The sequence below is a fragment of the Aspergillus lucknowensis genome (assembly GCF_044049455.1).
Source record: "Aspergillus lucknowensis strain CBS 449.75 chromosome Unknown BJX67scaffold_9, whole genome shotgun sequence".
NCBI lineage: Eukaryota > Fungi > Ascomycota > Eurotiomycetes > Eurotiales > Aspergillaceae > Aspergillus > Aspergillus lucknowensis.
In genome coordinates, this window is record NW_027263553.1 from 124,085 (window position 1) to 149,283 (window position 25,199).

The following is a 25,199-nucleotide window of genomic DNA, read 5'->3' on the forward strand; positions in this document are numbered from 1 at the left end:
ACATACAGCACAATCGCTTCTCGGCTTCAACGAAAAGGAGCGTTCTCAATTTTCGTCTTTCATTCGTACTCTAGATACAAAAGTACGTCTGTATTGTCCATCCAATATGACCAAGTATCCCGCCGGGGAACAGACCGTGATAGGCGCGACTCTACAGCCGTATATACTCCCACGACTCACAATCACCAGGGGCTCACGTCCGACGCCTCGGTAGCCTCATCCCGCTTGGAATGTTATACCCCATCTGACAGGGGGAACAAGAAATGCCCCAATGGGACGCCGCGGGCTACAACTGCCGTGCCGTGTTGCGCCGTGCCGGAACTCCCGTTGAGCTTTTCCAGGGTAATTGTATGTATGCACAACTGACATCCTGGCTGCTTCCTTACTTACAGTACTTCCTGTACACGGTGCATAACTCGTGCCCCTTTGGCAAGCTCCACTGTTTTGTTCATGGGCTTTTCTCGGTATGGCGTGGGTGTCCACTGAGTTGGTTTGCTGCTCTTTGTAGAAGAATCTGACAGCTAACAAGCTCTTCTACTTTTTCCGTTGACATTTGAAAAAATTAAAAAGAATAGTTTCGAGGCTAATAGCTCTGAGTAGTATGCAGAGTATGCATCCATTCAGCGTCCTACCTACCTGCTGTCACCACACGTATGGACCGATAGATATACCATACCGCCAATACTTTTTTACGTCGTGAGTGATGTATTCCGTCATAGTAGCCCTCCTCCGTCCCGGAAACCGAATACGGAGTATACAAACAACCAATCCATCACGTTATATACGACTCGTAATACCGAGGCTACTGACTTCAAACACTCACATAATCAACCGTCGACCTGGCGGCCTAGGAGGATGAGAGATTACATGCTGGACGAGGCACGGGTTCAACTGGGATTTCACATTCAAGAAAACAGATGATTGAATTGAATTGCCCTATTTAACATGATTTTTTTTTTCTTTTTTCTTTTTTCTCTCTTTCATCTTTCGTTTTTATTCGATCCTGATACAAACAAATCAAACGCAATCACAGATATCCATCCTCACGCGACCTCGACGCCAGTGTACCTCCCGTAGCCGAGTCGAGACCAAATCAATCAACTAGATGGTTACAATTTCGCTACTCAAGACAAACCAATATCGGCGAATACGAACCATAAGCGCGGGAAAACAAAACTTTGAAAGAAAAAAAGAAAAAACCACAGCGAGCTCGACAGAGTCCGCACTCGCCGTCGAGAGAGGACGGCGTTCAGCGATTTTGGCCAGACGGAAGCGAGAAGCACTGATTGGCTGGGTTGGTATAGATCGTTCTGGGCAGGACACACTCACGTCGGTTGAGGCTCAGGGACTCGTCCGTCGAGCTACGGGCATTATGCCGAGAATAATAATCAATCCGACTCAGATTCGGACGGGTAAAGACTCGCACGAGCCGGATTCATACCACCCCGGGAGGTTGACTTCGGAGACGAGCAGCGTTTCATCCTTGTCCTCTTCCTGTTTGACGGTGATGTCACGGAGCTGGAACCCCCACGCCTCTGCGACACGCTCGTCAGGCCGGTACCCGCACTTGGACCTCCAGGTCAATGTCGCCGTGCCTGTGACCTCGTCGATTGAGAAGTCGAAAATGTGGTGGAACTTGTCTCCCTCGGGTTCGAAGGTTGTCACTTCCCGGGTTTGGTACGCGAGGCTCGTGAGGTGGGGCATGTTGTGCGCGGCGTAGCCGGCGGAGATGAAAGCGCGATGCATGAAATCGAGCTCCTCTGCAGATTCTGCGTCTGACTCATCGGGATGCTCCCAGCCCCCTTCTGCAAGAAAATAGATCAGTGGGTGGCTTGTGGACGAAAGAGAAAGGGTGCGGGGGCCCGGGGGGGGGGAGGTTCGGAACAAACCGATGCGGGTGATGAAAGGGTCGTCTATGATTAGAATCTCCCTCATTTTGGGCCACACGGGTATGGGTCCCCACGGCTTCGTATCCGTGTTGAGAGGACAGAGGAAGTCTGCTTGGATTGAAAGATCCGTGAGTGTTAGGCTCTCGAGGCGGAGGGTTAACTCTCTCAGGCATGTCGCAAAAGGGTCGCAGTGGCTGGGGGCTGCCAAAGCCATGTGGAATAAGCCGTCGTCCGAGCCAGCAATATGAAAGTCACGAATAGAAGAAGGCAGGCGGCAGAAGTACTGCGAAAGTTCTGCTCATGTTAGCGGCAAACTGTGGCTATGGGTGGCAGGGGGTTGTGTTTTTCGGCCTACCATATCGTCTCAACGCGAGAGCGGGCGCCTGCAAATGGTCATCTGGGATATCAGAATACGGGAATATAGACACAAAGAGGAACTCCAGATTCTGAAAGTACTGGGCAAGGTGAATCGGTATTGTCCACCAATATTCGTCGCTTTTGTGGTCGGTATCAACTTCTCCGGGCTTAAGGGCAGTTGAAAAACTTAAATCCTGAACGCATTGCACGTTGTACAGGACAAGGGGTTGGGTCCAGGATTTTACGCTCCGAGACCAGTTCCACCTTGGTAAAGTCGGCAGTGGCACAGGGCCAGCCGTCGGCGCCTGGCATAAGACACTGAGGTTGACATGGATGCTGCAGGATGTGCCCCATTTACTCATGATGAAGAGCAGCGCGGCAGCTGCGAAGTCGATTGCAATGGTCTGCGACTCGCAACGCTCAACCTCAATAGTGAAGTCCAGGGTGCGGATCATGGCTCGCCTGGCTTCTCCCCAGGGTCCAGATGTTAGAAGACAGAGGTACATCAAGTTGGAGTCCTCACGGCCACATGGATATATGTGACTCCAGACGCGGACGTTGTCGTATAGGAACGGCTCAAAGGCGGCTCTCCACTTCCGGCAGACAAGGGAGTACTTGCGGTGTTCGTGGAGAGGCTTTGGCTCCTCGGAGTCTGGCATAAGAAACCTCGCAATCATGGTTACGAGCTCCAGTGGGAGTCTATCCGCCATCTTGCGTTGAAGTCTGGATACCGAAGAGGGAGGATTGGAGGAGTAGGCTGGGAGTAGGAGACGGGGTGGTGATGAGAACCAGCACTCTCTTCTCACCGAGCTGAGAAGGAGGGTTGAAGATAGCTCTGAAAGCCCTTTCCTTGGAGGACTGGAATGAGAAAGGCTAAGAATGTGTTATGGGAGAGTGACTGTGGGAAGAGCACGCGAGAAACAGAGGGCTCAAAGGGCTACAATCAGGGCACGTGAGTAAACAAGGCCTTCACAATCTTCTCATTTACCACCTTGTCTGACGTAGTTGACATTCACTCACTGAAGGCCCATTATCTTTGCTGTCACTGCTCACTCGACCGAAGCTCCCCTCCCCCGACCCAGTCTCCAGTTGGGCAACTCGACCGTCCATCGACCATCCTCAGATCGCAGTGTATCGAAATCAAACCCCCAGGCCATTGCAACGCGCCTATCCGGTTTGTACCCATCTGTTGCGTCCCAGGAGATGCTGAACTGGCCAGAGTCTTGATCCACAGACAAGTCGAAGCTCATTTGCACAAGACCACATGTGGTGTGCCTGATCATGGCCAGGGCTGGCATATTGTGCACTGCATGGGCCATTGAGATATACAATTCGTGCAGGACGTCAACGGCTATATTGCACCGATAGCGGCAGCGTCTAGTGATGGGATCGAAGCGATCAACGCCTTTCCCGGAGGAGGTCAGCAAATCAGTCAAAAAAAAAAAAGAGAGGAACCACTGTACTGACTGTTGTTCTCAAAGATTGGATCACCTTCAAGAACGAGGGCTTTGAGATGCGGCCAGTGGAGCGCAGCTGCCTTTGGCTTGTTGTCGGCGTCGAGAGGGTAGAGGAAGTCTAGAGGGAGAGACACCTGTTTGAGCATCAACTCCCGGAGACGGGTGCTCAGTTGGCGTAAGTTTGAGGGAAATAAATCTATCCCATTGGGGCTCCGCGTTTCGAAGCGCATAGACCGATATCGAAATATTCGAAGAGACGCCAGGAGGTGACACAGGCCTTCTGCCATGGCTGTACGTCGTTATAACCACGCATATCTCAGGCGCAGGAAGAAGCGCTTTCCTTGTCTACGCTCGTTCAGGTAAACCGTTTCATGAAGCGGGGTACTAGGCCCATACAAATTAAGCTCGGACAAGCGCGGACAACACCGTGCAATCTGGATGACGGCCCCAGCCCAGATCAAATGGCGCGGCGTGTTCCACGGACCCAGCACAAGCTTCGTCACACATTGCAGATCAACCAGCCTGCCCGTCGTCTCCGGCAACTGCGCTCGATACGGCCATGGACTCCGGGGATCCATCGACCGTTGCAGTGGACGTGGATCGGGGTCTCCCTCGCTGTCCGGTATACTCAGGTCGAGCGTTAGGCGACATCCCGAACCCCAGGGGCCCGGGACGTCGAATAAATCGCAAATCGCAACGCCGAATTCTTTGTTCTTGGCCGCTGCATAGCGACTGTCTTTGTGCGATGTGAGGTACAACTTGGGGTTGAGGTCGTGAGGGACGATAGCCCTATATTGCAGCTCACGAATCATGGCACGTCGCTTGATACCAGAAGCGCCCGAGGTGAGTGCTTTCAGCTGCGAAAGAGAGATGACACCGTGTCCTGTTTTGTTATCGCTGCTGTGGACACATTATGTTCGATAGATGATGGGTTCGAAGACGGCGTGCCATTGGCGACAAACGAGTGCATAATCGAGGAGTTCACCCGGTTCATGGTCTTGCTCCAGATACGATGCAATTTCGGACACCAGCTCCAGGGGAAGCCGGATTCTTCTCATCGTCGGGACTTGGGATGAGGTCGGATTCATCAGGGGAGAGGCGAAGCAGTTTTGTACGTGAAGATCTTAACCACTGACGAAGTACGATATGAAGTTAACAATACTTAACTAGTTAAGTCAGCTAGAAGTATCAGGAACTTGAAGATCCCAGGACCTCCATGACTGAATGTTGGAATTACACTGAACTGGCCCCGTCTGCAACTCGCACCTTCCCACTCCTCAGCCGTGCCCTCGTCGGCCTCACGCACCTCCTTCCCCCTGCAACAACAGTCTTATACCCTCTCACTACAGGCAGGAGCATTGCCTTGCATCCCCTCGAAACCCACCCAATCAAAACACCCACATATCGATCCGGAACAACCTTCAGCACAGCCGCCCAAGGTATACAAAGCACAGCAAACCCCAAACAAACCCCCCACTGCCAGCCGTTCAACCGCGACACTCCGAATGCCGCACCGCCGATAAAGATAATCAGTATCTGCCCACCGACCATAAGCATGTTAATGAAGAAGAACCATCGGTTCTTCAGTATGCCCTCGAAGATATTGAACCGGTTATCGAGACGGCGGCAGTTGAACTCGTTGAAGATCTGCATCCAGACGAAGGTGTTGAAGATTATCGTATCGCGTGTCAGGGTTTCGCGAGGCGAGTTTTTGTCAAGGTTTAGGATTGAGTGGCCCGCGAAGTAAAGGACGAAGCAGATGGTTAGCTTGTATATGGATTGACCGAGAATCATCTTCCACATCGTTACGGTGAATAATGGCGCATGACGGGGAGTTGGGGGGCGTTTTAGGATGTCAGCGGTCGGCGGGTCTGTTGCTCTAGTCTATGTTAGTTCTGGTAGAAAGAGGCTGGAAAGGCGAGAGAGACGTACAGAGCCAATGCGGCGAACGTATCCATAATCAAGTTCAGCCAGAGCAGCTGGACAGCTTTGAAAACGCTCTCGTTGCTGCTGTTGTATATCGCTGTTATGACTGTGAGGAGGACCGCAGTGATATTGACGGTGATTTGGAACTGGTTGAGTTAGTACGAGTTGCTTTTGTTGACACGGTGCGTTACCTGCAGGAATTTGGCCACAGCATCATTCACTGACCTCCCCCAAGCAATCGCGGTAACTATCGACCTGAAATTGTCATCGAGAAGAATGATCGAGCTGGCCTCCCTCGCTACCTCTGTGCCACTCAGCCCCATTGAGAATCCTACATCAGCCGATTTCAACGCCGGGCCATCATTCGTTCCATCTCCCGTGACCGCAACAATCTCCCCAAGATGCTTGAGACGCTTGACAAGGAGCTCCTTGTCATTCGGTGAGGATCGAGCAAGAACCTGGAGTCTGGGTATGACACAATCCAGCTCGTCATCGGTGAGTTTCCGCAGCTCGGGCCCCTCCATGGCGATCCCATCTTCGGTCTTGATCCCACATGATTCTGCGATAGAGAGCGCTGTATTGATATTATCGCCTAATTGAGAAGTTAGAGTCAGTGGCTTTTTGTTAAGCAGAGAAGAACACACCAGTAACCATCTTAACCTGTACACCGGCAGAATGACAGTTCCAAATCGCCTCCGCGACTTCTGGCCTAAGCGGATCGTGGATCCCAAAGGCTCCGATCCAGGTCATGCCTTCGAATATCTCGTCGAAGCTAGGATGGTGGTTCTTAGACGCTGGTGGCCAAGCGGGAAAATCGCGATAGGCAATTCCTATTGTCCGGAGCGCGGCTCGGGTATAGGAGTCGATACTTTCCGAGATATGTCGGTATTCATCTTTAGACATACTCCCTGTGGGGATGCCGTTCTCTTCCGGCGGCCCTGGTAAAACCATGTGGGTAGAAGCGTTGAGTAGAATCTCAGGTGCGCCTTTTACAAGGAACCGGTAGCCGGTTGGTACTCTGTACACCACAGCCATGGCCTTTCGAGAGGAGTCAAATGGGTAGACGTGTTGGACGGGGTTATCTGCCTGTAAGTTCGAAAGGTTCATATCTAGATGCTGGCTCGCAAGCTGAAGAAGGGCGATCTCGGTCTTATTCCCAACAAACTCCCTTCCTGTCTCTCGTTGCTCTTCGAAAGCCGTCGTATTTAACGCAAGGCTATGAACTAGAAGCTCCTTGAATTCGGATGAAAAGCCGCCCATCGTCTCGGATATCGAAGTTGGGGTTGGGGATGCTTCGGCGGATATATGGGACGGCAGCTGGCCGAAGGGCTTGACAGCGCTAAAGAATCCAACGACGACAGACATTTTATTTTGCGTAAGTGTGCCTGTCTTGTCAGAGCAGATCACCGTAGCGTTTCCCATTGTCTCGCAGGCGCGGAGAAGACGGACGAGGTTGTTTTCTTTGAGCATGCGGCTGGTTGCGAAGGCAAGTGCAAGCGTAACAGCTAGTGGTAGGCCCTCTGCAAATGTTAACAGCCGATATATCATCTCAGTCCGGGCTTACGCACCAGGGATCGCCACGACGATGACTGTCACGGCAACGATCAATATATCCATAAAGTGTTGACCCTTGACGGCCGGTTCATCATTACTACCCGACAACTGCGCGAGAAAGCGGAAGAAAAGCACGAAAAATAACAGCAGCGCTGATCTATACGATTCGTCAGACCGCACCATTCATATGGAGGGAGAGTGGTATACCCCAAACCAAACCACCCGATCCAATTAGCCAATCTCCCAAGCTTCACCTGCAACGGCGTTGGATCTGTGTCAGTCCCCAAGGCGGCCATAATCCTGCCATACGTCGAGTGCGGTCCCACGCTGGTAACAAGACATGTTCCTAGCCCCTCGAGCACCTTGCTTCCGGAGATGATAAAAGGATCTAACTCGTTTCCTGGTGATCCACCTTTTATATGTTCCCAAGCTTTGTACCCACTTGTCTTCTCAACTTGATCAGACTCTCCAGTGGCCGTGGACTCATCACACTTGATCTCGTGGTTTGTTATAACAACTCCGTCTGCAGGAGCAGAGTCGCCGGGCTCAAGATGCACGACGTCCCCGACGGTGAGATCGGCAATATGTAGACGGATTGTTCGCCCTGAGCGGATAACCCTGACTTCACGGTCAAGTTTCTACTGCCATTAACCTCCATTCAGATCCTCAATGAAAGGACACTAGTAGCAAAAGATACATACCCTCTTGTTCAACTTTGCAAACTGCAACTGCTTCTGCCAATCATTTCCCGCCGTCACGGAGACCACGATGAGTATCGCAACGCACACCGCGACACCCTCGATCCAGTCAACCTGGGACTGGCCCGAGGCCGCTTCGTATATACCTAGTGACAAGGAAACGACGGCGGCGATGGTTAGGAGGATGATGATCTTATCGTTATATGCGTCCCACACGAGCCGCAAGAATTTCTTCTTTGGCGCCTCGGGCTGGGCGTTGGTGCCGAATATTCGAATTCGATCAGCGAAGGGGGAGGACGATGCTTGTTGCGGCTTGGGGGTGGAGGGTAGGGTTGGATGCGATGACCCTGACGAGGTCCATTTGCTGGATAAAGCGACCTGTCGCGCCTCTTCGAGCGTTATGGACCTCGAGAGTATCGTTTCATCCGTTGAGAGGCCCATGGTGAGGTCCGTTTGCAGGCCATACTCGAGGCCTTTCAGCCCCCCTACGGCATAGAATGCATCAGTCGATTTGGGATTCAGCAATTTATTCAATTGCCCTGGCGAGAATGCGAATTTATTGTCGCAGACTCGGAAGTCCTTTTCGTACTGTGGCTCTGGGGCCAGGGCGTCGGACCAGATTTCATGGTCATCTTTTTCGGACATACTGGCACGAAGTGTACAAATTCATCAAGCGTCTATCATCTCTAGGAACTGCAAGTTCCGCGCTGCTGCAGGCGTAATATCTATGTCAGTGATCATCATAGGATAGCATCACCAGGCGTGAATCACCCCAGGCGCTCGACCCTTTTAACTCTTTCCGCATCGTGGCAGTGCCTGGTGTGCTTCTTAATAATCGCCATCGAACCATGGAAGAGGCAAAGCGGACGCATGCAGCTGGGGCTTGAATGACAGCATCGACTGACGTTAAGGTTTCTACCCGCAGTCAATCTCCTGATCTGATATGATGGCCCGAGAAAAAGGTGACGGAATGGCGAGTTGATCCTCTGGGTCTTCGTGCACTGCCTCTCTCGGCGGTCCGTGGACGATTTCTGGTTCGGCTGGTGACCAGCTTCTCCAAGCAGTAATATGGAATTAATTGTAGTTGTTGTTTCATGTATTGGTACATATCTGAGGTGGAGGTAACCGTCCAGGTCTCATGTAGAGTACATCTAGTTCTGGTTCGGGTGCCAGCACGGAGCCTGTGGGAGTCTTGTATATTCTCTGGTGGGACCCTATGTGGAAGCTATCTTTGTCGCCAAATTATGGACTGCCTTCTCACCAAGCTTACGGAGGCTGCCACTGCTCAAGATGTCTACAACAGTGATATCGACTCCTGCTTTCCGTCGGCACCAATCTCGGAGCTTGATGGCAAGCAAAGAATCCGCACCCAAGGAGGCCAGGGCAACGTCGAGATCTAGATCCGATTGGTCCCGCAGCATGAGATTGAACAACGCTTTGCCAATCTCTTGACCCAGCAGATCCGCTGACGCTTGCTCCTGTAGGATCTCTGGCTTCAGCTTAGCTTGCGCAAGAAACCGCTCAAGAGTATCGTCATTGGAGCTGTCGGACTCTCGAGCAGAAGAATTCTTGCCGTCTTCTTTGTTGAAGTTGTGGTAAACGGCCATCCGTGGGTCGCGCCTCCACGACGTACGATTTGTTGGGGAGTCAAGGGGACCAGTGCTGCGCAAACCTATGCAAATCTGACCTAGACTCGTATAGGTCGGCCAGGAGACTTCACGTTTCGATTCTGTTCGGGGAGGGAGCGAGTTGTCGATCGCGAGTTGGATGGTGTCGAGGAGATCCTGTTCGTGGAGCATGTGGGCCGAAGTGGCTTGGAAGTGTTCGATGACGTGCGGCTGGTTGCTAACATACCCTACGTCTTCCATGACCCCAATATTAATAGCGGAGCAGGCGAGGCCCAGCGAGTGCCGATATTGCACAAAAGCATCTAGGAAGCTGTTTCCAGCTGCATAGTTCGCATGCCCAGTTTGGCCGACCAGTCCGGCCAAAGAACTGAAGAGCACAAAGTAGTCAACAGAACGCCCATGCTTGAGCAGGGCATTGTGAACGTTCCATGTCCCGTGTACTTTGGGTGCGAAAGATTTCTGCCACTGCTCGAAGGACATGTTGTCAAGTGAGGTGACTGCCAACGCCATTGAGGCCTGTATTATTCCAGCGATAGGGGTATTCTCGCCCAGATGCCGTATAAGAGCATCCACGTCCGCATCTCTGCTCACGTCGCCCGAGACCAGGTCAACGTGACAGCCTTGAGCGCGGAGCTCCAGGACATATTCGTCCTCTTCCTTGCTACCAGCAGAGGGTGAGAAGAAGACGAAATGGCGCGCACCGTGAAGGGACATCCAAGAGCTAACCGAGCGCCCCAGTCCGCCCAATCCGCCGACAATCAGATGGCACGCGTCCGAGCGGAACTGCGGCGTTCTGCGATCCAAGACGACGGGTAACGTTGAAGCCTCCTCGGGCATCAGAAGGGCAGCAGTTCCAATCTGCGAGTCATTTTGCATGCAACGAAACGCTTGTTGCACGTTCGCAGCAGTGAACTCATCTGAGGGAAGAGGACTCAATTCGCCCAATGCGTAATGGTGCATACACCGACGCAGCAAACTATGACCAGTTAGAATACGGGGGTATGGAGCAGCGGAGGCAAAATCACCCTTGAATTATTTCAGGCTTCCTTGCGCAGATCATATCCAGGTCAACAGCCGCAAATTTACGATTCCCATCAAAAATATCCATCGCTAGTCGGCTTTTGCCGACGAGGTCTCTCTTCCCCAGCTCAACCATAATACCGAATTCAGTAACGCACTGCCAGGAAGCGTGCAATAAATCTCCAGAGAGTGAGTTTAACACGACATCAACTCCCCTGCCTCTCGTTGCTGACGAGACGTCGTGTAGGAAGCTCGTATCGCCGCAGTGAAATACGCATTCTCTCGGAATACCCTGCTTGACTAAATAGTCGGTCTCTCGCTGGCTTTGAGCAGTGCAGTAGATCTGAACGGTCAGTACATTACCCCTTTAAGCACGTATTAACGTCGGAAACGTACCTGGGCCCCAATTATCTGGCAAACCTGGATAGCCGCCAGCCCAATCCCGGTGCTTGCGGAATGTATGAGAACGGTCTAGATGGGTTAATGTAATGGTACCGAGCACAAGGATACAGACGTACATCACCGTGTTTGAGTCGCGCAACATCGATTAGAGAATACAGCGCCGTGGTGAAGGCGCAGGGCATCGTGGCCGCCTCAGCCCAGTTCAGATTACGAGCCATTCGCGCACATAATTTTTCACTGGTGATCAATCGACTGGCGCACGTCCCAGCGGCGAGGGTAACGACTCGGTCACCAACACGCAGGTTTTTCACGCCGGGTCCAACACGTCTAACGATTCCGGCAGACTGCCGACCAAACTTAGGACTCTCGATGCTTCCCGCAGCGACGAGAAGGTCGCTCAGGTCGAGGCCCACGGCTCGCGTCTCTATCTCAATCCAATCATCCGCCGAGGCAGGGATGGAGACAGCCTTTGGCTTCCAATGCAACGTCTCGATTTCTCCCTGGGCACCAATCCCCAGTACTCTCGCATCTGAACAACCTTCTACCAGTGCCGTTTTGTCGAGTAGCTCTTCGCCTATAGGCGCGGGGTAGAACTGACCCACCATTAACGTTCCGTGTGCATACGCATATTCTAGCACTGGGTCAACAGATCGATGAGGAGAGTCTTGAAACAGGAGACGTCTCGCAACCGTCGCTACAGCGCCGAGCGCATTCTCATCCAGATTGTCGAGCTCCAACGTGGCTACCGTAACAGCGAGTTCCCTTCGAGCTGTGCGTAAGAGCCCGAGAGTGGGGGCATAGCGAGGGTCACGACACTGCAATTGAGAGGATCTGGTCACCCACAGCATCGGTGTCGTATCAAGAGATGAAATCATGTTTCGCAAGTCTAGATATTTTTCCGGGGCCACGGAGTGCAGTTGCGGCGAATCCAGCTCCAATAGCGATATAACAATCTGATTTGCAGGTCGGTCATCTCCGAGGCGACAAACATCGGTGGTGAATCCACGGGCATGGAGAACCGAAACAGTGCGGTCTACAGCGCTCGAGACATCTTCGCAAAGCACTGTAACCCTTATGTTCTGCCCGGAGGAGGAAGTTTGCACAGATGAAATAATATGGGCATTCATCCGGCCATCATGGATTACAGCATCCGCCACGGACAACCCGGCGGTCCGTAACTCTGCGTCCCATCGCTCAGGAGATACGTACGGCTCCCATATCCGTCCGTCAGGCCCGCCGAGCCACCATCCTGGGAGCGTGCCCATGATGAAGTTAATCCACTTCGTGACAGGTGCCAGCTCCTGGAGGAAAAGCTTGCCATCGGCCTTGAGAAGTGACCTCACATTGCCGAGCGTCTGCTGAAGACTGGGCGTAGCATGAAGCACATTAGAGGCAATAATTAGATCGTAGGAGCTAGGGTCGAAGCCTTGAGTCTCCGGGTTTCTCGTAATGTCGAGGGAACGGTAGATGATACCGTCGTAGCCACTAAACCGCTCTTGAGCGGTGTCAAAGAAACCGGCCGAGATATCGGTGTACGTGTAGCTGTCGTACAATCTCTCGCCGTTTGGCCCTCTTAACGCTGGGAGGATTGTGGCTGTTACGCCCCCAGTTCCCGCACCAATTTCCAACACTCGCATGCAGGGCCTGTTGTGAGCAAAGACACGGAAGAAATCAGCAAAGTCACATAGCTGCGCAAACCCATAGATTGCAGTGAGCAATTCGTCTTTCATCAGCAGGCTCAAGGGGTCTATCTGGTTTTGGAACAAGCCGGCTGAGTGGCGGTAGACGCGAGTAATTGCAGTAGCCACGTAACGCGCATCGGTTCCAAGAGCCTTCTGGTGTATACTGTCTATATAGTTCGTTCGCTCCACGGATGACATTAATGAGATTGACTGACATGCGGGAACGTATTCGTAGGTTCCCTGTTCCGCACGCTTGCGCTGCATGGATAGCCACTGGTGAAACTTGACGTAGTGTGGGAGAGACGGGACGATGTTTCGAGTTTGATGATGGGTCTCAATGATACATGCCAATGCCAATTCCTCAATCAGCAACAGATCGTCTGACATGTTCGAAGTCGGCCGAACGAGGCTGGCGATATCCACCTCGTCGATGTCCGGCTTCCAGACAAGCCGAGCACCAGCGTGAGGATCCGGGTCCCGGATTGTTGAGCCGTGTTTGAGATGGGAAAGCCGCACCCCGCTCATCGAAAATACGAGATCCTTGTCGCAAAATCCCAATAGATTGCCAGAGGTAGTATCCGTTTCTGTGGGTTCGATAGCTGTCTGGGCGATAATCGGTCCAGATGGAGAGCGAATGTAGATTTCATCAATGTACGTAGGCATAGCGAGCCTATCAAAATGCCGAGCGATTCCCTGCGATTCTGCCACGCTAAAAAGCTGGAATGTGGCGTCAAGCGTGGCGGGATGGATAATGTATGAGCTTTCCTGAGCTTCGCGCGTATCGGTTACCACGGCCGTTGCTTCATGGTGGATAACACTGGCGGAAAGTTCATGGGTCAAGTTGAAGCGAGAGCCATAGATGACTCCTAGCCTTTTCATAGCGCGATGCCAGACCTCCGGCTTCACTTTCCGAGCGCCTGGGAGCGGACGAGTCGCATTGAGAAGAACCTGCCGCCCCCTCCGAACCTGCCCAGTGCAATGCTTGGACCAGACTCCGTCGAAGAAGCTCGAAATCGTGAAGTCATACCAGGCTGAGTCTTGAGTCAAAGTGATCTTGGAAGGCCGAAGCTGGGTCATGATCTCCGTGGAGCGGTTCTCCCGCAACCCCAGATCTTCGAGAAAGGTTACGTTGCGCATAGAAAAGTCAAAACACCCAAAGAGTTGGCAGACTGCTTCTCCGGCCAGGGAAATGTAACCAGCCCTTGGGAAAACGATGTTGCCGTCGATCATGTGATCCCTAACCCATGTAATATTCTCAAGATAGATTAGGGAGCGCCAGATGGGTTCTTCGTCGTTGCAATCCGGAACTTTGGATCCTAAGATATCGTGGTTGGGATGTTGTCGGAACCGCCAGTTTCGTGAAACTCTCGACTCAGACCAGAAGGAACTATCATACTGCCACTGATATGGTGGAAGATCAGGAAGCGTTGTTCCAGTGCACAGGGTTGATAGATCAATAGTTGTGTTAGACTGGAAAAGGCGGCCAGCCGTAAAGAGAATGGAATCGTATGCGTTGGACTCGCGTACCAAAGTTGGGATATACGGGATTGATTTCGAATGGGCGGCCACTGCAATATCGTTCAGAGTCCTAGATAAAGCTGAGTGCGGCCCGACCTCCACAAACAATGGATTTGATTGCAAATGCTCAGCAAGCAGGCCAGTGATAGCTGAGTTAAAGAGCACAGGAGAGGTAAGATTGCGAGACCAGTACTCGGCCCCAAGTTCCATGGCGTTATGCACTCGCTTACCCGTTACAGACGACACAAATTGTGCTGAGAGTGGGTTTCCCGATACATCAAGGCCTGATAGTAGGCCAAGGTAGTCCTCTTCAACCCCCTTCATCTGAACTACGAGGTTATCAGCTTGTGCTCCAATATTGGCGGGAAGACTCGATTACCTGAATGATATGCACAATTAACAGGCAAACGCTTTGTCGGAACATTTGGATGACGAGACTGGATACTCCCAGCCACCACATCCAATGCAGTGACGTCTCCACTGAGAGTCACGCTATTCGGGCTGTTCTCGCAGGCAATGGTAACCCCATCAGTCAAAAGGCGAGATACCTCCTCTCGGCCTAAGCTAACTGCCATCATACCGCCCTTCCCGGAATTCTCAGCCCGGGTGGCAACCTGACCCCGGTGGTAGGCGATGGTTATAGCATCATCGGCAGTCAAGGCACCCGCAGCATAGGCGGCCGCTATCTCTCCGGCCGAGTGTCCGACGACTACGGAAGGTTTGACATCCATAGACTTCAGAACATCGACGAGGGCGATCTGCAAAGCGGTGCAGCAAGGCTGAGAGTACTCGGCTTTGAACAGCCGGGAGGACGCCTCCGGCCGAATCAGCTCCTCTAAAGAGAGCGTTAATTTACTTATTCCTAGAACTATAACGGGAGGTAGTGGGGGAGATACCGTGCAATGTCCATAGCCTCCCAGGGTTAATGGAATCCAACACCTCATCAAGGTGCTGAATAGTGTCCCCGGCAATCGCGATGTTGGTCAGAAGTTCCCGGCCCATACCCGGATATTGGGCACCTTGCCCAGTAAACACCCACACGAGATCCGGCGCAGGTCCCACTTTCTGGATCGGCGAGACGTCCCATGAGTTCATCGAGCCCACCGCAAACGCTCGGTTCGGGAACCTCTTCCGGCGGCATGCGAGGGTGTAGCTGGCGTTAGGGCCACGCGCTGGTTCCAGGGATAGATATTCCAATGTCTTTGTGATATTGCGATCAACCGTCTTGGAATGAGTAGCAGAGAAGACCAGTAGCTGGGACGGAGGTTTTCCGGAACCGTCACCATTCACCACCGATCCCACGAAAGATCTGGTCGATTCCAGAAGGACCTGGAGGGATATTAATTTTCAGCCAGTAAACGGAATCATGAACTTACATGTCCATTTGCGCCTCCGATGCCAAACCCGTTCAACCCAACTCGTTCTGCTTTTCCTTTCGGCCATGGCTCGCACTCGACAGGAACGCGTAGACGAGCGGGTCCAAAGGGGACTAGAGATAGTCCATTGTATTAGCTAACGAATGCCATTTATACCCGGGAGACAAAGGCGCACTTTTCGGGTTTGGCGTTGTAAAATTGATATTTGGAGGAATTGTCTGATTCTCTAACGCCAGAACCATCTTAATGAGGCTGCTAAGGCCCGATGCGCCTTCGCTGTGTCCTATGTTAGGCTTGACCTGTTTCCAAATGTCAGTGTCACAGACAACGAGAAAGACTCGGATCACGGCCTGCATCCCATACCGAGCCGATGAGAACTCCACCTAATTCACCAAACACTTTGGCCACCGCTCGGCCCTCTAGTGTATCGCCGACTATGGTTCCAGTTCCGTGACATTCAATCATAGCCGTTTGTGAAAGGTCTGTAATGCCGGCAAGTTGGTGGCTACGGCGAATGAGAAGTTCGTGGCTTTCCGGACTTGGAATAAAAGGGGGGGACCTTTGGCCATCGGAGTTTAGACACGCGGAGCGAATCACAGCTCGGATAGGGTCACCATCGCGCAGCGCGTGAGATAGACGCTTGATATGAATGGCATTGACGGCTTCCCCTCTGGCGTATCCGTCGGCATCGGCATCAAAGGAGCGACAGTATCCCGTTGGAGAAATCACACGATATTCGGACATGGCCACCGTCATTCGCGGTGATAGAATGAGATTGCAACCGCCCACAACGGCAGATGAGCATTCCCCGGCATAAATGGACTGGCAAGCTGTGTGAAGAGCCATCAACGAGGACGAACACGCGGTTCGAATTGTCATACTGGGTCCGGTGAGGCCGAGCTCCTTCGAAACACGATTGGAGATAGCGAAATCTCCGTACCCAGCGACATGATGCGTGCCCGCGTGATGTGGATCCTTGGTCTGGATCTCCATCCAGTCTTCCCCGAGCACACCTACATAGCATCCAATGTCCTTGCCACTGTATGCAGAGGTTCCGCTGCTCTCTAAACATTCATAGATGACCTCCATAATCAGTCGTTGCTGCGGATCGAGGAGTTCCAGCTCCTTTGGTGGCATCGACCAGAAAGAACTATCGACGGCAGTAAGGTCTAGGTCATCAAGAAAATAGCCGTACTCGGTGCAGGTGTGGCCTGGTTTCCCTTTTGGGCCGAGGAATGCGTCCACGTTGTATCGGTTTGCGGGAACACGGCAACGACCGCTGCCCTTCTTCGTCAGAAACTCCCAGTACTGCTGGGGTGTGCGAATAGAGCCAGGGAGGCGTAGCCCAATGCCGACGATGGCGATTGGATCGTCCATCCATGGGCTTGCCTCCTGTTTGCCGGTTCGAGGAGTTGTATCATTAGGCATTATGTGTAGATAATAAAGTAGCGCCGAATGAGTAACAAATGCAAGTCGAATAGAGGGCCAGCTCGCCTTAAATGAACGGAGCGGCCAGGACCATTATTAAACGAGGCTTCTGGCCTCTGAACCCCCAACGCAACAGACAAAACCCATGAAAAGGAAAATAAGCTGACAATCTCTGTCCACTCTCGCCACACGGGTTAGACAGAATCAAGCTCCCATCAACTCCCGGACGGAGAAAGCGCATGGCCGGGTGGGCGTACCATGGCCCGCGTCAAGCTCCATCTACCAATAAAGGATGACCTTGACCCCCTCTTTAAGACATGAAAGCACCATAAGGAAGCCCACTGAATGTCTGTCACAGAATTATTGTTGCTCCTTCACAGGCTAGGCGTGATAATGATGTACAAGACGACTCGCGCAGTCCTGCTATCAGTATTCAGGCAGCAGGAAAAGAACTTGAAAGAAATACCGGACTTCCTAAACGGGAACACGAAGATATCGCCACCAACTGCCTCGCCAACTCCTCCGAAGCATGTGAACCAAATCGTTGCTTCATCAGTTGGTTGCTTAAGGGCCGGGATTCGGAGCGGATTCCCAAGGCATCCAAGTTGAGCTCCTTAGCTGCAGATACTACGGCACGGACAGGCCGGGAGGACCCGAGGGGAGACTCATGGTGGCTGCATGGATCCCTCGAGAAAGCTCGGCATGACAGGATTGCAATCTTCTGCGAGATGGCGCAGCTCGCACCAACCAGACGATCTCGAGTCCATGGTGGTCCGGAAAACTTTCGCGGCCAAGGCGGCCGGATTGTGAGCGAGCGGCTGAATGAACAGTGTCATGGCGCAAAGCTGATCACGACCCCACCTGAGATCTGCACAATACCTCAAAGTGACCTGCGTTTTGTGGGAGCCGCGCCTCAGCAAGAGTTCGGCGATGTTCGGGGCCACACCCCTGTTGTTGACTTGGCCAATCTCCTGCGAGTCCCAACCCAAGATAAGCATTAGTTCGACGATAGCCTTGTCATCCAATCCCCAGGATGATGCAATTGGACAATAAATAAGAGAATTTCAGAAAGGTCGAGCTGGAGAAGGCTGCGAGAAGGAGGAAGAGGCGGGGACGGGGGGGAAGAGAGTGGACGGAAGTCCAAAAGAGCAGCCATCAACCACGTGATATGTCTCGAAACCACCAACTTGAACCAACGGTCTGGCGACGCAGGTCCCCGTCATTGCATCAAAGCTGCGGGATCCAGTCCCAGCTCTACAGACGCTGATGCTCATCAGTCTCTGGAGTCGCTCGCCCACGCGCCTCTGTCCAAGATCCGCCCAGGAATTCAGTGGGATAATCCCCCGCATGGAAAATATATCAACGAATCCAAAAATCGATAGTTCCGAGTATGACAAAGCATTTCAGCTCTTGGTTTCCCCTCCAGTCCGTATTTCAGCCTCGCCCCGGACTTTTGCTCCTGCCATAACGAGCAGGAAGTGATGTGGCGAACAATCCCTCTTTTCGAGTGAGTTGCGAATCACATCTCTCGCCAGGATGTCAGCACAGTCACACCTCGTCAGCCAATGAAGTTGTCACCTGTTGAGAACCAAGATTTTAGAATTCGACTAGCTATTTTAAGTACTCTATCCTCGCGATCTTACTCGCAGATGATTAAATTAGCTCGACCCCCCAGGAAGCAACCTGGATTCCATGTGCTCCCTGTGCTACATCATCTCTTGGCAAACTGTATGGTCTGGGAACAAGGGAAGAAAAGAAAAGCGGTTTTTCCAGTCGTAAGGTACTGGAAGAGCTAAAGTCATGAGACCGTGATTCAAGAGAACGGCACCTGTATTCCAAATCACGAAGTCTGGTTAATTGGGTGGGTTCAGTTAGTGGTGAATTTCATGGTGGATATGAGGCTATCGGTCCGGTCTCCACCAACTCCGGTCCGCAATGCCTTCTGTTGATAAGCATATGGAGAATGCTGGATGGAGGAAGCTGGATGGAGAAACCGTCAAAGGGAATAAAGAGCTTAACCTTTGCATATTGGATACCACGTCATCGTTGGAGAAATCCGTGGTATAGGAAAACTTTTGCTCGCGCACTGGAGAGCGCAGCTGAAGACAGTGGCGAATGCCTGTCCATGTCTTCTCTCGATCTCGAGAACGACACCAATCTGCTTCTCCCCGCCATCTGTGATGTGATGGGGAGAGCTAATAATTGCGAACCCAGCCAAGTGGCAATCCGAGGAGCTCCAGAGGGGCACCATCACAAAACATCATCAACCCCTCAGCAGCCTGATCTCGTCAGTTCCACCTTATCTTCCCCATTACCACCGCATACTACATCCTCTCGTGACGTTGCTGTCGTTAAATGCAAGCCTGTGAAGATCGATCCATTAGTTCCATGCACCAAATTCCAAAAGAGGCAACCAGATGGGGGCAGGCCATCAGGAAATAGCCCCTCGAAATCCTCATTATTGAGAATACCCCTCGACCCCACCAACGGTTTACCCTCCAACCCCCTCACTACAGAAGTACAGTGCAGAGGGGTACGACGGGAACATCGGATTCCGCACCAACTCCAAGGAGGGGGGGGGGTTGGGGGGCTCAGCTTCCTTGATTGTCTGTGCTGCGGTTCTACTCGTCAAATCCTTCGAGTTGATATTCGCTCCGTAGGGTGCAGAGGGGAGGATCACGAGGAGAGTGCGCGAATTCTGAGCTACCACCACGAGCTGTGTCGGAATCTTTCGGAGGTTGTCTCTGAATTTGCCCAGAGGGGTGTGCTCATACATTCGGGGGAATAAGTATCCGGGTGGCAATATGAGTCGTCTAACCGTTGCCGTTTTGGGGGGTGGTAAGAATATGAGGAGGCCTTTGGCGGTGTTGACTGTTGAGTTACTGCCGTGTTAAAAAATACATTCGGCATATCTTAGGGGTTGGGTATGCATGACCAGCTGGAAATCTCTCCCAAAAGACAAAGAGAGCATGGGCATGTTCAAAGGTATTTACTACACTATTCTCTGTCCCTTTCCCGTGCCTTTAACCGCAACGGTCCTGGCAACAAATTCGTCACCCCAGTCCTCTTTCGCTCCCACGTCGTAGTCGAAGGTGCAAACTCACGCCGATGGACAAGACTCGCTACTGGTACTATCAACTCGAGATAGCTAAGATTCTGGCCTATGCATCCAGAAGCACTGATCTAAATGCCACGAAATAGGGCTGGATCACCTTCGTCTTAACATCCGGTCAATATTCTAGGATATAATTCACATGCTCTACGGAGGACTCGTCAATTGAGATAGTCGTGCCGCCCTTAACAAAATTGCCCAGTATCGAAGCACCATGCAGGGGCGGGCGTCGGGGTAGATTGTCGCTGAAAGGGGGTGTGAATCGGAGACTCTCGTCAAGACATGCACGGACATATGGGAGACTCTTCACCTCGCCATGGGGGCCAACCATGTCTTTGCAATCAGAAATCTAATCGAACTTATTTTGGAGAGAAGCAAGACACTTCGGGGTTCGATTGTGTGCTTCTTCCCGGTGACCGTTTCGGCAGTGACGGGGTCATCATCAGCGTCGAGGAGCCCTAACTTCCCGGGCATGGCAATCTCCGAAATAAGGTCAATCGCGACGAAGTTACTCCATTACAAGTCGTCCGCATCAACAATCAGCTCATCTACTGGTCGGGCCGTACAGTGCCTCCCAACAGCATCGATAAACTCTCTTGCTGTCTATGCAACTTTTCCCTCCTACTACTCTGCATTCCTCGCCGCAAACGCACCCGACTCAGAAACATCTTCTTCTTCCAGTTCTGCTCCACCTTATCGAATCCACTCCTGAGATTAAAATGGGTTTTCACCTTAATCTGGTAGAAAGCAAACTTGAGGCACTTAGCCTCATGGGCGTAGATATCCGTACACACAGCCTGGACGAATACAGATTTCTTCCCGGTGGAAGTCCCCACCCTCGGCACAATGTGGCTCTCGGGCAGCCGCCGGCATGCCGAATATCGTTATTTCGAGCACGTTCCTGATGATGGTGGAGGGTATTACCCCGATCAGGGGGTTTGGATTCTAAGCTGCGGTCTGTGGGGTTGGGTATATCTTCATTTACTTCTTCTACCCGGAGGGGTTCAGGCGGAGTTTGGGGTTACATATGAAAGACAGACGAGGAAGGTGTTGGAAGGCTGCAAGTGCCAAGGGGGCGGTGAGGAAGGATATAAAGGGTGTAGATATTTAGCTGACTTTTGCACGCAGATGAGAGTAAAGTACAGTCCAATTATCCAACACCCTCAAGACAACTCTTCAATAAATTTTCATCGCAGCCAGGAATCACAGCAAAACCGCCGCAGCCCCAACAGCCAACGCGACAACCCCACTAACCTTCACACTGACAATCCCACCAACATCCTCTTCCCCGCCACCCCCCGTCTCCTGAGCGTCCTCCTCTCCAGTCCCCGACGGCGTCGCACTCGCATCCCCGGTCTCCCGCGGCCCATCACAGTGCCAGTGATCGCCGTGCGGCTCGCAGCCTACAGATTCCGTAGGCGAGGGAGGTGGTGTCTCGGACGAGCCCTCCTCGCCATCCTCATCCTCGTCGTGGTCGTGCTCATGGCCATGGCCATCATCAGTGGCAGTGGTGGTGGCAGGGGCATCGCAGTGCCAGTGATCGCCGTGGGGTTCGCAGCCGACGGACTCGGTTGGACTCGGGCCCGGTGTAACCGAGTCGTCGCCGTCGTCGTCGTCGTTGGAGGAAGTTACGGTGGGGAGGGTGAATATGTCGGATGTTGCGGGGGCGTCGCAGTGCCTTTCGACGTTGGTATGTTAGACACTCATGGAGAAGTAGAGGAGAATGTATGGTACGTACCAGTGGTCACCGTGTGGTTCGCAGCCAACTGACTCCGTGGGGGACGGACCCGGGTCTTCCTGCGCGATGGCAGACGTGGTGAGGGCGATGAAAGCGAGAAGTGAAAGTCTCATTTTGATTGTATTCTTTCTCGCTTTATATCCTTTTATCGTTCTCTTGAGTAAGTGCGAAGAGAGATACCAAAAAGACAGTGTGCAAAGAGGAAAAGAGGACCAGGGACAGACAGCCTGACAGCGGGCAGCGGGCAGCGGGCAGCGGGCAAAGAGGAGCAATTTATAGCCCCATTCGGCAACAGAAAAAGCCACCATTTCACCTCCCACGCCGCGCTCCTCGAGCAATTTCTTGCGGCGATTTCTGGGCGGAGAAACTTGGCGTCACCAAGGTTCTCATCCTCGGCACGCCGTGCCCTAATCGAGGTGGATGCGATATGAGTGTCTCACCACGGATGTCGTGCTCGGGGAAGAGGATTGCTGATCGACAGCGCACTTCTTAACAGACAGTATCTACAGCGAAATTCGCAGGTCAAGAGAGATTTTGTGAGAACACTGAGGCCTCACAACACGCCAAGTCGAGTCCCTGGGGGCGCCAAGGATGCTTGAGAACCTTGAGAGATGCCCAGGCGTACTCGGCCCACATCGGTTATCTGAGGGTCCTGGGGACTTGGGGGGGTTACGGGTGGTTGGCTGTAATTAACGGGATCTTCGTTATGACAGCGAATGGGGTTTAACTGGTACTTGCGCTGCAGGCGCAGGGACTGGGCTCATGCATTGGCGCTGTAACCCTCCGACACGGATCTCCCCCGAGTCATGCCGGTTGGAGCTGAGCAAGGGCCACAAAGCATAGCTCTTCAAGACTGTCGCGTGGCCTGTTGAATGACACTCCTTTCGAGACTACATGCGTGAATTCATGTGTGGAGTGGGATATTTCCGTAAGGGAGTTCGCCGTGGCAGGAGGACCTGTTATAGGTCTGGAAGAGATATACTGGGATCAGCGTCGAAATTGTAACAGGCCAGACGGCTGAAGACGTGTTATTTTTGGCGTGCGTCCAGTCTGCAAGGTCTTCTTTAGGTCACACCACCTCGAACACTAATTCAAAGCTTTGCCTCCCCCCTCTCTTCCTCATTCTGCGCCGCCTCACCAGCCTCAGCCAGTGCGATGTTCGTCCACTTACTACCAGCAGACAGAACACAAGCCAACGCACTAGCAGTAACGGCAAGGTACTAAATTGTGGGAGCAGTCAGCTCATCAATTCTTGAACAGGTCTAAGAGGAGCAAGTGCACTCACAAACACCGTCGTAATCGCATCATTATAAGCCCCAATGGCTGCCTCCCACTTCTCCGGAAACAACTCCATCGCCGTCTCTCTCACCTTCAAGTTCCCAGCCTCAAGCAGCACCGCAACGCCCGTCTCATCCAATCCCACCCCACCCCTAAACCCATCAATCAGTTTATTCCGAAAAATCGAACTGGCAATCGTTTGTACAACCGAGCTCCCAAAGTACTGCGCAAAGAGCACCGTAGATATCCCGATGGGAACGATAGCAGGTCTATTACGCAGCTCATTCTGCACGGTCAGCAGGGCCATCTGCGCCGCGAACCCGCATCCAAGACCCTGGAGGATCTGAAATCCAATCCATTCTGCATCCGTTGTGGAGAAGGGGGTGAATGTCGTGTAGAGACCGCTTGCGATGCATAGGAGGGCCGAGCCGAGGATCGACCAGGGGTTGTAGTATTTGACGCGTTTCGCTAATATCTAGTTAGCACATCGTGGAAAATACCAATGGCAAGTCATAGACGGGAAGGTGAAGGAAATGAAGGGTTTAAGTACCCAGAACGCCCGAAACAATTGCGCCGAACACTTGTGTCAGAACAGCAGGGAGAAGCATGATGCCGCTGCGCATGGGGCTCGCATCCTTGATTATCTGGAACCACTCGGGGAGGTAGTAATTCGGGATGACGAACGCTCCCGTAAGCAGTAAACCGAAGATAATACTTAATGCTACTGAGCGGCCCTTGAGAAGCGTAAACGGGATCATAGCGTGTTCGCCCCTGCGTATCTCCCACGGAATGAAGAGGAGTATGGTCCCTGCAAATCCAACGAAGAGTCCAATGATCGTTGCCGAGTTCCACGGGTGTTCGTTTCCGCCCCATTGTAGAGCCAGGAAGACCATTATGATAGAAGGGACGAAGAGCGCACAACCAAGCAGGTCGAGTTGTCCAATCCTCTTGCCAAAGGACTCCGAGGGCGTCATGGGAGACTTGGGTGGGCGGACGAACAACGCCAAAGTGATCGCTGTAACAGCACCTGCGGGGAGATTGATCAGAAAACACCACCGCCATGTAACATGGCTGGTGAATGCACCGCCTATAATCGGCGCAATTACCATTCCCAGGGAATAACACGCTATAATCAGCCCGGTGAATAGGGGACGATCTTCGGCCTGCGTAACGAGGGCTATCACCAATAACCCGCCTGATACAACACCTGAGCCACCTATACCGGCAATGGCTCGCCCAATGATAAACATTATGGAGCTGTTAGCCACGCCACAGAGTAGGGAGCCGAGAAGAAAGATGCCGAAAAACAAAAGGTAGGATGCGCGGAGGGAGAAGATGGTGGCAACTTTCCCTGCGAACGGCTGCAGGGTGCACATTGTCAAAGGGTAGGCAGCGCCGTACCAACCTATGTCGCTGCTTGTGTGGAAGCCGCTCGTTATAGCTGGGATTGCCTTTGGGGGCATCAGTTTAGCACGAGTACTGGGGAGGGGCGGGAGACTTGCGGTGGCCGTTATTGAGGTATCGAGGGAAATTAGAAACGTTGCAATTGCAACGCCAAAGAGAATAATGTAGAGCTTTATGTCGGTCAGGTGGTGAGAATCTGGTTTGTCCTGGGGCGTTCCAGGAGGGCTTGGGCTGTGGTCCTTCGGTGGTTTGACTTCCATGGCGAGATAGAATCGCGATAGTCAACGCGGATGAACACGGGAAGGCAAGATAGTATGCAGATATGGTAGTATTTCCGATGTCGCGGTCTTCTAGTAATCTGGAAGAATATAGCCAGATGTTTATATGTAAAGTAGGGCTTCTCCTGTTTGACTCCGACTCCGACTCCGATTCCGACTCCGACTTTGTCTCCGTCTCTGCCTCTCTGTCCACTTCACCCACAACCATCTCCTTTCGAAACGATGTATCGCAGACAACCTCCCAGACGCCATGCTTGCACTCGGTGTGTCAAACTGAAAGTCAAATGTATTCCTGTTGGCCCCGCAGCGTGCCAACGCTGTACCCGACTCGGTCGCCCGTCCTGTGTGTTCCCCGTCGATGTGCGTGGCTGCAACGCGTCAAGGTTGCCTCAACAAGAAGGTCAGCCAGATCATCCAACCACGACACACGGTGGGAATAACAACTGGATCTTCC

The 25,199-nt window shown here is 52.5% G+C and overlaps 7 protein-coding genes across 7 annotated transcripts; 1 reads left to right on the plus strand and 6 right to left on the minus strand.

Annotated features, from left to right (window-relative positions):
• Nucleotides 1-1,398: 1,398 nt before the first annotated feature.
• BJX67DRAFT_379002 (uncharacterized protein) lies at nt 1,399-2,956 on the minus strand (the record flags this gene model as incomplete). Its single annotated transcript, XM_071032459.1, has 3 exons — nt 1,399-1,805; nt 1,890-2,183; nt 2,245-2,956. The coding sequence occupies 3 exons, from the start codon at nt 2,954-2,956 to the stop codon at nt 1,399-1,401; spliced, it is 1,413 nt and encodes a 470-aa protein (XP_070888425.1).
• A 304-nt stretch (nt 2,957-3,260) lies between these two features.
• On the minus strand, nt 3,261-3,923 carry BJX67DRAFT_331817 (uncharacterized protein). The gene is made up of 2 exons (XM_071027514.1): nt 3,714-3,923; nt 3,261-3,651 (listed from the first exon to the last, which is right to left on the minus strand). The coding sequence occupies exons 1-2, from the start codon at nt 3,847-3,849 to the stop codon at nt 3,296-3,298; spliced, it is 492 nt and encodes a 163-aa protein (XP_070888426.1). The 5' UTR covers nt 3,850-3,923; the 3' UTR covers nt 3,261-3,295.
• An 891-nt stretch (nt 3,924-4,814) lies between these two features.
• pmcC (putative calcium transporting ATPase (Pmc1)) lies at nt 4,815-8,700 on the minus strand. The gene is made up of 7 exons (XM_071028527.1): nt 7,885-8,700; nt 7,391-7,821; nt 7,198-7,340; nt 6,274-7,149; nt 5,821-6,221; nt 5,636-5,775; nt 4,815-5,582 (listed from the first exon to the last, which is right to left on the minus strand). The coding sequence occupies exons 1-7, from the start codon at nt 8,524-8,526 to the stop codon at nt 4,937-4,939; spliced, it is 3,279 nt and encodes a 1,092-aa protein (XP_070888427.1). The 5' UTR covers nt 8,527-8,700; the 3' UTR covers nt 4,815-4,936.
• A 36-nt stretch (nt 8,701-8,736) lies between these two features.
• BJX67DRAFT_392003 (reducing polyketide synthase sphB) lies at nt 8,737-16,935 on the minus strand (the record flags this gene model as incomplete). Its single annotated transcript, XM_071034877.1, has 9 exons — nt 8,737-10,485; nt 10,535-10,872; nt 10,926-11,000; nt 11,048-14,460; nt 14,511-14,966; nt 15,028-15,460; nt 15,508-15,620; nt 15,683-15,806; nt 15,871-16,935. The coding sequence occupies 9 exons, from the start codon at nt 16,933-16,935 to the stop codon at nt 9,096-9,098; spliced, it is 7,407 nt and encodes a 2,468-aa protein (XP_070888428.1). The 3' UTR covers nt 8,737-9,095.
• A 1,951-nt stretch (nt 16,936-18,886) lies between these two features.
• Nucleotides 18,887-20,208, plus strand: BJX67DRAFT_347391 (uncharacterized protein). The gene has a single exon (XM_071028528.1). The coding sequence runs from the start codon at nt 18,899-18,901 to the stop codon at nt 19,721-19,723; it is 825 nt and encodes a 274-aa protein (XP_070888429.1). The 5' UTR covers nt 18,887-18,898; the 3' UTR covers nt 19,724-20,208.
• A 1,042-nt stretch (nt 20,209-21,250) lies between these two features.
• On the minus strand, nt 21,251-21,898 carry BJX67DRAFT_379005 (uncharacterized protein; the record flags this gene model as incomplete). The annotated part of the gene is made up of 2 exons (XM_071032460.1): nt 21,251-21,725; nt 21,786-21,898. The coding sequence occupies 2 exons, from the start codon at nt 21,896-21,898 to the stop codon at nt 21,251-21,253; spliced, it is 588 nt and encodes a 195-aa protein (XP_070888430.1).
• Nucleotides 21,899-22,876: 978 nt separating this feature from the next.
• Nucleotides 22,877-24,727, minus strand: BJX67DRAFT_392009 (MDR family MFS transporter; the record flags this gene model as incomplete). The annotated part of the gene is made up of 4 exons (XM_071034878.1): nt 22,877-23,005; nt 23,071-23,531; nt 23,614-24,514; nt 24,566-24,727. 4 exons carry the CDS (start codon nt 24,725-24,727, stop codon nt 22,877-22,879), a joined length of 1,653 nt encoding a protein of 550 aa, XP_070888431.1.
• Between the last annotated feature and the right edge of the window lie 472 nt (nt 24,728-25,199).